General features: G+C 32.2%; 2 protein-coding genes across 2 annotated transcripts in view; both read right to left on the reverse strand.

Annotated features, from left to right (window-relative positions):
• The window catches only part of LOC127710750 (glycosyltransferase 1 domain-containing protein 1-like), an 801,321-nt gene that overhangs the window by 477,364 nt on the left and 311,407 nt on the right, over nt 1-12,550 (reverse strand). The gene's annotated exons all lie outside the window — the stretch shown is intronic.
• The window catches only part of LOC127710747 (nucleoporin 88-like), a 45,298-nt gene that overhangs the window by 29,121 nt on the left and 3,627 nt on the right, over nt 1-12,550 (reverse strand). Inside the window, exons 3-6 of the mRNA XM_052216707.1 lie at nt 10,900-11,025; nt 5,340-5,606; nt 2,633-2,822; nt 56-233 (exon numbers count right to left, since the gene is read on the reverse strand). Of these exons, the coding sequence (XP_052072667.1) occupies nt 56-233; nt 2,633-2,822; nt 5,340-5,606; nt 10,900-11,025 (761 nt within the window). The remainder of the gene's footprint in view (nt 1-55; nt 234-2,632; nt 2,823-5,339; nt 5,607-10,899; nt 11,026-12,550) is intronic.

Below are 12,550 nucleotides of genomic sequence, written 5' to 3' on the forward strand. Positions count from 1 at the left end.
CAGTGTCTGAAAAGTAAAGGAATTTTGCATTTCTAAAATCATTTTCAGATATTACCTTTAACTATTTTGATAGGGCATGTAAAATCTTCTTCCACAGGTTCATAAGGGTCAACTCGTCCTGTTGCTAGTGACAACTCCAATTCAACACTTTCAAAAACAAAGATGGAGGCCTCTGATGGAGAGTCATACTTTGTACTATTGGTAATACTGCTTTCTGCAAAACTGGCTTCAGACTGTAAATAAATTACAAATTATCACTTAATAATCTTAGGAACTTCAAGCCTTGTGGTCATAAAAATTATAAGTACATTTATTCACTAAGACTCTGAATTCAATCAATCAAAATACTGTATTTTGTGTTTCGAGAACATATTTTGTAATAAGAGTACTGAGTAAAGTTTTATGACTGAGAGCTTAATACATCACATGTGTCCAGCTTCACATTTTGGTCCTCATTTGAACCTTGATGCTGAAAACTTCGCTGGACTAAAACATTTGAATTTTCCCAATTGATGCAGTACTGCAGATTTTGTCAGGAATGACTTTTAAACTTTTGTTCAGTTAAATAACGCAGTATTTATTTAAAGCAGCTATAATTATATAAATATGGAAAATTTTATTTTATGATAATATATATACATTTCTATACATTTTCTACATTTATTTAACTCATTTTTTTTTTGTTATTTGATTAATGCTCTTTGGTATCCAAATATTTTATTTTCGACAATCCTAGGTATCATTATGTCATATTAGGCTATGCAGATTCATATTGTATAAAGACCATTATTTTATGTACATTTTCATGCTTGTTTCAATTGCATGCAATGAATGTACACACAATAAATGTACTAATGAATGTACACATATTATTTGAATACACACATATCGAGTGTATACATATAATAAATGTACATACAATGAATATGCACACAATGAATACACACATAATTTTAATCTAAATAATGTTTTTTAATTTTAATTTATTTCTTGAATGTGTATTTTTGTAAATGATATTTTTTTTTAATTGTTCAAAAACAAATTAAGTAAATGACTTGTCAATATAAATGTGATTTTTTTTATAGATATGCTTCTCATCAGACAACTCAATGGCTTTGAGAATTGATTGTTTTAATGTATATTTTTATTTAATATGTTATTGTATAATGTACAATCAATATGTGATACAATAATAAAATAAAATAAAATAAAATTGATATTTTAATGTACACGTAACAATTTTACACATACTGAAAGAAAGGTACATTAACCTCAAGAGTGTTTACTGTAGGGACGAAATTGGTCTCCAACAAAAAAAGCAGAAATGGCGTTCCCAGAAGTCCAAATACGGTTAAAAAAGAAAAATAATGACAGAAAAAACATGAACTTAAAAAGCAGAAATCTACGGATCCATGGAAACCTTTCATCACTGTTACAGTATAGGAATATGTTTACACGGATTTCTCTCAAAGTAAAATACAGACAGGAGGGGTAGAATTTACACATAAAATATAATGCCCCATTTTAGAAGACAACTAATTTTTGTATGTTCAAGAATCTTTGCAAAAGCTCTGAAGATAACAGAGGGGGCTTGTTACAAGACTTAATTTCTGTCCTTAAAAAAATAATCTTTTTTACTACAGCAGTCATTAAACGTAATTTCCCCAAATTCCACCTAATCTATCCCTTTGCAGAACCTACTTAATTTTTTCCTTCCCCTATACATATACTACTAATGTTTGTTCAAGTGGGGTGAAATATCAGGAGAAAAGATCTCATTAGGGAACATATCTTCAAATTTCCTTTTATAGTTACCATTAACACTACATTACAGTGGCTTCAATACAAAAGAAACCAAAGATTTCTTGCTTCAATCAATGTTTATGTGAAATAAATGTTATTGATAACACTTTATGTATTTTTTTACTCATAAAATTAATCTGATGAACATATTTTATTGAATTGAAAAATCATCTTTAATTTTTTTTTTTTTACTATATATTGATAATTGGTTTCTATCTTGTGGTGTAAGTCTGTCACTGGATAACTTAAATTTGATTTCTCTATACATGAAACAATATAAATACAACTATAGGCTCAACACCAAGAAAGAAAAAAACTCAAATATATGTATACTTTAGAGAAAATAGTGGCAGTAAAAAAAAAACAAAAAAAAACAAAAAAAAAACAGTTTGATATCTTGTGGAATGGTTTAAAATGATTATTATTGTTGTTTAATTTTTCTTTTCTTTTTTTACTAAGTTTACTAAACCAGAATACACTTGATTGTATGCATGTTTGATATGTTATTGTATGTATTGGAATATGAATACTGTGGATTCATTATTATTCGTTGGATACCAATTTTGCTGAAATTCATGGGTATAGGTGAACCACAAATTAAATTGTTCAACGAACTACAAATTTTATATATGCTGGTATGCAGACTTGGTCAAAACCCTGAAATCGCATTTGTTCAGGTATCAATAAACAATAGTGGAGTGGTCCATGACCTATGGATTTGACAAGAGTCTTTATTGTTGAGTCAAGACATATTATAATCATCAATCTATACCTATATCATCATGTCTCTATTAATCTAATAAGATCCCCTCATTGAACCTCTTGTTACCTGTAATGTCATATCTTCCACATCTTGTGCTGGTATCAACAGACAATGGTGAAGTCGTCCCTCTCCTGTTGCTATGATAAGAGCTGTGGGAGTTGTGTCGAGGCATGATATGGCACAGGCGTCTACACCGTAGTTATCTTCTGCTGGTGGCTGCATAATAAGAGGTCCCTGAAGGGGAAACTTTGTTCCTCTACAAAAATTATAAAACAATGCAACTCAATCAGGAGATAAATTGAAATGTAGCTAGGTGGAATTCAAACAAAAATGTTTACATTGTCGTACTTATCATACCCCAACTCGTAATTAAAAGTATCAGAAAACAGGAAGTAGGTGTCTGACAGATCTGAAAAGCCCTCGGACATAACAGCTTATTACTGTTGATCTGCTGGGCAAATATGAAGTAAAACTGTTCAGTAGTATTGCCTATTGGAGAAATATGCCACAAAAAACTTTAAATCCTCGAAAATTCAAACTATTTGCAAAAAGGAAGAAGGTATCTGACAGATCCAAAAAGTGCTCAAGCCTTACAACTCATTACTGTCAAGCTGGTTATCAAAAAGAAAGTCATTTTGTTAAGTAGTTTCTGAGAAAAAATATTAAGTTCATTCAATATACCAGCTAATAGACAGTAGGTCAGGGTTTTCAATAAGCACCGGCACCCGGCAAAATCTCCCCGTTTCAAATTGACTGTTGAAAGCTGTTGACCTCAGTGAATATCAGTATTTCAAAATTCAATAAAACCACATATTTACCTCATCAAAAGACAGTAATTGTATAATATCAAAATATTTTAATTTGATGAGCAATATCACAATTTACTAATAAGATTAACTTTACTAAAAAAAAAATTTAAAAAAAAGATATTATTCCTATGAAACCTAATTTTTTTATGCACTTGTAAACAGTCTGAAAATTCCTCAGAGTGCACCATTTTCAATGTAAGAAAAAAAAAAAAAATTTCCATACCCCCTCTGTCTTCTATTTACCACTTCAAATTAGTAAACAGCCTGTTCACTTCAAACTTATTGAAAACACTGTAGGTATCTGACAGATTCAAATAGTGGTCATATCTTACAACTTATCACAGTCAACCTGCTGACCAAACATGACATCATTCTGTTAAGCAGTTTTAGAAAAGTGTGATGAAAATAATAGTCAGAAGAAAAGGCAGAGAGACTGACAAGGTGATTGCAATACACCTCCATTCCTAGAGATGGGGTACAATTTAGCAAGGTTTAATTAAAATCCATGGGTTGTGATAAATGACACAGGCCTGAAAATAAAACAAGAGTGCACACGCTGAAATGTCTCGCCTGCTTTACTGACCATTGATTTTATGTTGAAAGTCTTAAAGGTAAAGGTTTTACTTAAAGCATTACAGAAACTTCACATTTTTAAAAATCTATGACAATGAGGTCAAGGTCAGACAAATTGTGTCAGACAGACATAATACACCTTACAATGTTTGTAAACACCAATTATAGTTGACCTATTGCGTATGCCAATTGAAAAACAGACAAAAACACATAAACTTATCATTGAAATGAACTATAAAAATGAGGTCAAGGTCAGATGATACCTTCCAGACAGACATGTACACCTTACAATCATTCCATACACCAAATACAGTTGACCTATTGCTTATAGTACTTGAAAAACAGGTAAAAACACATAAACTTAACATTGACAAATGAACCATGAAAATGAGGTCAAGGTCAGATGATACCTGCCAGACAGACTTGTGCACCTTATAATCATTCCATACACCAAATATAGTTGACCTATTGCTTAAAGTACTTGAAAAACAGACCAACACACAAAAAATTAACATTGACCAATGAACCATGAAAACGAGGTCAAGGTCAGATGATACCTGCAAGACATACTTGTGCACCTTATAATCATTCCATACACCAAATATAGTTGACCTATTGCTTAAAGTACTTGAAAAACAGACCAAAACACAAAAAAATAACATTGACCGATTCAATGAAAATGAGGTCAAGGTCAAATGATACCTGCCAGACAGACTTGTGCACCTTATAATCATTCCATACACCAAATATAGTTGACCTATTGCTTATAGTACTTGAAAAACAGACCAAAACACAAAAAATTAACTTCGACTGATGAACCATGAAAATGAGGTAAAGGTCGGAAGAAACCCGCCAGACTGACATGTACCCATTACAATCATTCCATACACCAAATATAGTTGATCTACTGCTTATAGTATTTGAGAAACGGACCTAATCACGTAACTTTAACCTTGAGAACTGATCCATTAAATGAGGTCGAGGTCAGGTGAACTCTGTCTGACAGACATGTAGATGTTACAAGGAACCCATATACCAAATATAGTTATCCTATTACTCATAATAAGTGAGAAATTCACATGACAAAAAAATTCAAGCAGTCACTGAACCATGAAAATGAGGTCAAGGACAATGGACATATGATTGACGGAAACTTCGTTACATAAGGTATCTGCATACAAGATATGAAGCATCCAGGTCTTCAATATAAAGCTTTATACAAATGGTTTACGCCACCGCCGGATACTAATACCTATGTCTCGCATACTGCGACTTTCGTCGTAGGAGAGACAAAAATCTTTATACTTAATGACAATGTCTAATCAATGTATACCTTCATATTTTGAGTAGCTATTAGCTAAAATTTATGACTAGAGTAATTTCTTCATTACCTAGAAACCTCTGTATAAGCCACCAATACATCACCATTGCCTCTTACAATATATGCCGGCCAAACAGTCACTGATGCCGTTTCTGTCTTCGTATATGGTCTTTGCCTCTTTTTCAATGTTACAGGGGGCCCAAAATCAAAGGAAGCAGCATACTCTCCAAGCACAGCAGGAAATGAAACCTTGGTTGGTGATTGGTTGATATCCTGTGGTGCATTACTTAGTTTGATAACTTGGACAGGAATATTTGGTTCCTGTATATTATAAACACTGCAAAAGAAAGAAAATCATTTTTACTGGTTAGACCATTCCAAACATTACATATCTGGACCATGTGTTGTTTGTCTGTTTGTATGTCTATTTTCTAGGAGGAGTACCGGTAAGCTATTTGTGGTAGGTGTACGCATGGTCTATTGTAATGTCTAACATATAAATAAGTAGACATGAGTGCCAATGAGACAACTATCCATCCAAGTCACAACGTGTAATAAATTGCTTCGCCGAGCGCAGCTGGATATGACCGCAGAGGTCCAACCCTGAACAGTTGGGGCAAAAATGGACACAATATTCGCACTTGATACAGGTCTGAATTTGGATTGTAATTAAATATTTGACACATAATAGGTTTCTGACACCGAATAACTGTAGTCAAAGAACTTAGAATTGGTTATATGATTTGAATTTATATTCAATTTTTAGCTTTTGTGCAATACACTATGCTGTTGCGAATTGACCCTACAAAAAAAAAATTTACCCCCCCTTTTTTTGTTTCTGTGTAATACACTAAGCTGTTGTGAATTGACCCCCTCCCCTCCTAAAAAAAAAAGAAATGTTTACCCCCCCCCCCCCCCCCCTTTTAAAAAAAAAAAAATATTTGAGTCAATTTTCTTTTTAATTTCTGAAATCTGAAATGAGAAAAAATTGTCCCCCTTCCTCACAATTTCTTTTTTACCCGCCTCCCCCCCCCCCCCCCCTTTCCAAAAAAAAAATTCTTTCCCTCAAGATATGGTCATAATCTCAATTCAAATTATTTCCAATGGAGTTTGCAACCATAATTACCCATTTAAATACATCATAAAAGTCTTAAAATAGAAAATGACATACATAATCATGGCTAAAATTAGTATATTAAATATTCCTTAATCAGCATTTTTAAATAGTAACTTCTAAAAATAAATTGACAACTAATCACCTCAAGACAATGCAACATTCCTTTATACATAATTTAAAAGCAGTGTAAGGGAGGTAATCCAAACTTAACATTGTACTTTTTTTTAATTGTCCAATTAACCAGGAAACCCTTGTTTTTGCCCCTAATTCCTAAACGGTTTGAGCCATAACCCCCAAAGCCAATCCTAACCATCCCTTTGTGGTATGGAAACTTGTGGTATAATTTCAGAGAGATCCATACACCGTTCCACAAGTTATTGTCTGGAAACTAGAAAAATGCTTATTTGGCCCTTAATTCTTAAACTGTTAGGACTATAACCCCCAAAATCAATCCCAACCTTCCTTTTGTGGTTGTAAACCTTGTGTTTAAATTTCATAGATTTCTATTTACATTTACTAAAGTTATTGTCCGGAAACCAAATGTCTTCGGACGACGCTGACAACGACGTGATACCAATATACGACTGCAAATTTTTTTGTGGTCGTATAAAAAGTAAACAATTATAGGTCAGAGTACGGCCTTCAAGACGGAGCCTTGGCTCACACCGAACAGCAAGCTATAAAGGGCCCCAAAAAGACTAGTGTAAAACAATTCAAACAGGAAAACCAACGGTCTAATCTATATAAAAAACGAGAATCGAGAAACACTTTTGAAACACACCAACAAACGACAACCACTGAACAACAGGCTCCTGACTTAGGACAGGTGTATACAAATGCAGTGGGTTTGGCTATTCTTATTTTACTTTGTATGTGTTACTATGTCTTAAATTACTTTCATTAAATTTTCCACCTCATGATTTACTAAAACTATTTTTTAAAGTTTTGGAATATGTGATAATTAAATTAAAAACTATACTAATTTGTAGTTTAAAGAAAAACAACTTTATTTTAAGTATGTATTATCAAAAACTTTCAAATTATAGGCCTATGTCTGATTCTACATGTACTCTTATAAGGCAAATAAAATGAAATAAAATTGTTATGAAATGAAGAGTTTTTCACACATTTGAAATCTATAAATAATTGTTGTGTTTACTTTACTAATTTTGATGAAACTAAACTGAAAATTATGAAAGCAATGCTGCTCTTTCACTTCAAATTATTTATAAGGGCTGTTCCATAAAAGCATACATGGGACCCAGGGAAGGTACTTCAAAAACTCAACTATGGGTGGGTGTCGTCTTTGTTTTTGCATAGTGGAAATGTAAGTGAAATATTAATTTGCCTCTATAGGTGGTTACCCCATTTTTAAAGTGCCTACCCTGGGTACCATGTATGTTTTAATGGAACAGCCCTAACTGTTTTGTCATTCAATAGAATACCAAAATTATTCCAATGCTAACGCTGACAAATATATTTACAAATATACCTCATGTGTTATTTATTCCTATGCTGACAAAAATATTAACAGGTATACCTCATGTGTTGTTTATACCTATGCTGACAAATATATTTACAAATATACCTCATGTGTTGTTTATTCTGATGCTGACAAATATATTTATAAATATATATCCCAACAAGTAAATAATCTATTTTCTCAGACAATTACTTTGTATCAACTGAGATATTCAGTCATATAGATACAAATGTATATAATTATTTCCTAGAAGGATTTTTAATCAGAAAAGAAACATAATTAAAAATAAATGGAGAATGTGTCCCCATGGACACAGATGATGCCCCCGCTTGCATACAACATTATAAAGGGACATAACTCAAGAACGATAAAAGTGACGCTACCCAAATTTGTACTTGATCTGAGTTTTAAGGTAATAAGTATTGTGTATAGGTTTCATAATGTTTGGTTGGGGCAAACTTAAGTTAGAGAACGGTAACTAAAAATATTGCATTTTTTTTCGATTTATAAAGGGGCATAACTCGAGAATGGTTAAAGTGACCCCACCAAAATTCAAACTTGATCTTTATTTTGTGGTAATAAGCATTGTGTATATGTTTCATAAAATTTGGTTGAAGCAAACTTAAGTTAGAGAACGGAAACTAAAAATTTTGCAATTTTTCCATTTATGAAGGGGCATAACTCTAGAACGGTTAGAGTGACCCTACCAAAATTCAATCTTGATCTGTATTTTGCGGTAATAAGCATTGTGCATAAGTTTCATAACATTTGGTTGAGGCAAACTTAAGTTAGAGAACTGAAACTAAAAATTTTGTAATATTTCCATTTATAAAGGGGCATAACTCTTGAATGGTTAGAGTGATGCTACCAAAATACAAACTTGATCTGTATTTGGTGGTAATAAGTATTGTGTATAAGTTTCATAACATTTAGTTGAGGCAAACTTAAGTTAGAGAACTGAAACTAAAAATTTTGTAATTTTTCCATTTATAAAGGGGCATTACTCTAGAACGGTTAGAGTGACCCTACCCAAATTCAAACTTGATTTCATATTTGGTGGTAATAAGCATTGTTTATAAGTTTCATAACATTTGGTTGAGGCAAACTTAAGTTAGAGAACGGAAACTAAAAATTTTGCAATTTTTCCATTTATAAAAGGGCATACTTCTTATACATTCAGGTATTTCACATCCAATGCTTTATGGAAATATTCTTTATAAAGCACAAAAATGTCAGTATTCACCTCTGAAGCTAACAAAACCTTTAAATAGACTTATTAAGAAGGGATATAGTTACGATACTGTTGTCAGGTCATTAAAGATTGCATATTTTGGCGTTAATATTGATTCACTTATAGGGTCTTTGCATCGGCACTAAACACATTTATTTAAAAACCAGTTGTTGGCATGACACGGGTTATGTTCTTCTCATATATGTTATGATGGTATGATACTAAACCCCTAACGGGAAGGATTGTGCCTGATATTCATATGATGAAGACATAATCTTTCAATCAGTTTAATTGAAGTCTGGAGCTGGCATGTCAGTTAACTGCTAGTAGTCTGTTGTTATTTATGTATTATTGTCATTTTGTTTATTTTCTTTGGTTACATCTTCTGACATCAGACTCGGACTTCTCTTGAACTGAATTTTAAATTGCGTATTGTTATGCGTTTACTTTTCTACATTGGCTAGAGGTATAGGGGGAGGGTTGAGATCTCATAAACATGTTTAACCCGCCGCATTTTTGCGCCTGTCCCAAGTCAGGAGCCTCTAGCCTTTGTCAGTCTTGTATTATTTTTAATTTTAGTTTCTTGTGTACAATTTGGAGTTTAGTATGGCGTTCATTATCACTGAACTAGTATATATATTTGTTTAGGGGCCAGCTGAAGGACGCCTCCGGGTGCGGGAATTTCTCGCTGCATTGAAGACCTGTTGGTGACCTTCTGCTGTTGTCTGTTCTATGGTCAGGTTGTTGTCTCTTTGACACATTCCCCATTTCCATTCTCAATTTTATAACTCTAGAACGATTAAAGTGACGCCACCAAAATTCAAACTTGATCTGTGTTTTGTGGTTATTAGCATTGTGTATAAGTTTCATAACATTTGGTTGAGGCAAACTCAAGTTAGGGAACGGAAACCAACTTTGGGACATATGTACAGATGGACAAGGGTAAAACTTAATGCCCCCTCCGCTACAGCGGGGGCATAAAAATCAATTGGTTTAATATTTGTCATGCATTGCAATAATTTTGCTTGTTTGTATTTACACCAAGTGCCCTTATTTTAGCCAAGAGATTAGTATCAGTCATGGAAAATAGAATTCTTTTACCTCTGATTTTTATGTACTAAAGGGGAGATAACTCTATGGACAGAATTTCTTTAGACTGGATATAACCATACAGTGTAAAAATTGGAAAACTTGAAGTATAATCTTTTAAAAAAAATTTCCAGCATAATTAAAAGTTATCTCCCTTTTTAATTATTATTGTTTTGTTTTACAAAGGTTTTTATTTTTCACTGAAAAAAAACACAAACATTGCAATTTTAAACTAGAGTTTCAGAATGTGGAGTTTCTAAATTTGAACAATCTTATTACAAATTGGACTTTTTAAACATCTCAGAAGTTTAATAAAATGCAATTATAGCTATCAGAGTGTTGGAATTGTTGTACATTTGAATGTACATACATTAACGGTAAGTTTATTTATAACTTATTATAATTAATGTTATACATGTAAGTAATCAGTTATACAAGGGTTTTTTTTCTTTAAAATTAAATGTAAATACTTTAATGGTAAGTTTATTTACATCTTAATTATAATTAATGTTATACATGTAAGTAATCAGTTATACTTTCAGATTATCTTATGATAGCATAAAGCTGACTTATTCCTGCCTAAAACTTTACATGAAATTATTAACATATAATTTCAGTAAGAAATCAAAGAATTCGAACTGACACCACCCCTACAATAAATATTCATATATATCTTAAATTATGTATGGGCAAGAAGTCCATTAATAGACCTTAATGTGTTGTCTGAAGTCAGAAAAGCAATATGGCTGTCTGTCTCACTCCCAGGATGCCACAGTACTGTTAGCAGACGTACTCCATGATGGCCAGCAAAATAATGCTCAGCTACATTTAAAGATCTGCAAATAAACAGTATTTAATATAATATGTATATATAATACACAAATATGTTTAAATACATATATATTTATATAATTATATAAGTAACAACATAAGTAGTCACTAAAATTTATTGGTTTCTATTAAATTTCAATTTATTATGACAAGGCTAGCTTAAATTGAGAAACAGAAACGGTTTTGTGACATACAGATAGTTTGGCTATACTTTTTGTCCTTTTTAAAGCTTGATACCAAATTTCAGGAATCTCTGATTTATAGTTCCTGAGTAAATTGCCTTGTAAATTTAACGCATGGCCATGCCCATTGTATGTAAGAGTATATAAGTATACTTAACCTAGAGGATCTTTAGAGCCTCTGTCGATCACCTTGGTCTATATGCATATTCAACAAAGGACACTCTGCAACATTGTAGACGAGAATAGAATTTATGACAAAAATCTCTGTTTTGTTGATCTTGTATTGCTGATCATTTAGTCTGTTTAGTTTCTCTTTACCTTTTTCAGATTTTGCTCAAAAAACAAATAAGGGTAAAAAAAAAATCTAAATTAAGGGCAATCACTCCTATAAAGAGTGAGTCTAGTAGCTATATCATCAAAATTTGACTTGTAAGTAGATCATGTCTTGCTTATTTTTTTTTCCTAATTAAGTTTCTATCTATCTATTATAATTCTTATCATATAAGGCAAAATGCAAAAAAAAATATGGTAAAATCTTAATTAAAGGACAATTACTCCAATACGGAGTCGTCGAACGAATTTTCACCACTATGTCTTATTTGTAGATCTTGTTTTGCTGATCATTTTTGCTATTTTAGTTTCTATCTATCTATTATAACTTTTAAGATGTAAGGCAAAAACGCAAAAAAAATAAGTAAAAATCTTCATCAAAGGGCAATAACTCTAATCAGGAGTCCACTGATGAGTTCAACCATTAGACTTCTTTGTACAACTTGTCCTACTGATCATTTTTGCATTTTAAAGTCTCTCTCTCTCTATCTATAATGGTTTTCAAGATAATAGGCAAAAAATGAAAAATATGGTAAAATTTGTCATTTAAGAGAAATAACTCCTATAAGAAGTCATCTGACAGTTTTGGCATATATAAACAATAGGTAGAGCTCAAACTTCTGAACATTTCTGCCTTGTTAGATTTTCTTTATTTATAACAGTTTTCAAAATAATAGACAAAACTTGCATTTTACCCCTATGATCTATTTTAGCGATGTCGGCCATCTTGGTTGGCAGGTGGGGTCATCAGACAGATTTTTAAAAACTAGATACTCCAATGATAATTTTGGCCAAGTTTGGTTAAATTTGGCCCAGTAGTTTCAGAGGAGAAGATTTTTGTAAAAGTTAACAGATGACGATGATGGATGACAGACGCCAACAAGTGATGAGAAAAGCTCACTTTGCCCTTTGGGCCAGGTGAGCTAAAAAGGAAGTTGATAAGTGTAAAAGAGCACCACATGATAAAGCATGCTCACATGAACCTTGAGAATAGGATTAAGAAAGCTTGGATTTGAAA

This window comes from Mytilus californianus, unplaced genomic scaffold, assembly GCF_021869535.1.
Source record: "Mytilus californianus isolate M0D057914Y unplaced genomic scaffold, xbMytCali1.0.p SCAF_8, whole genome shotgun sequence".
NCBI lineage: Eukaryota > Metazoa > Mollusca > Bivalvia > Mytilida > Mytilidae > Mytilus > Mytilus californianus.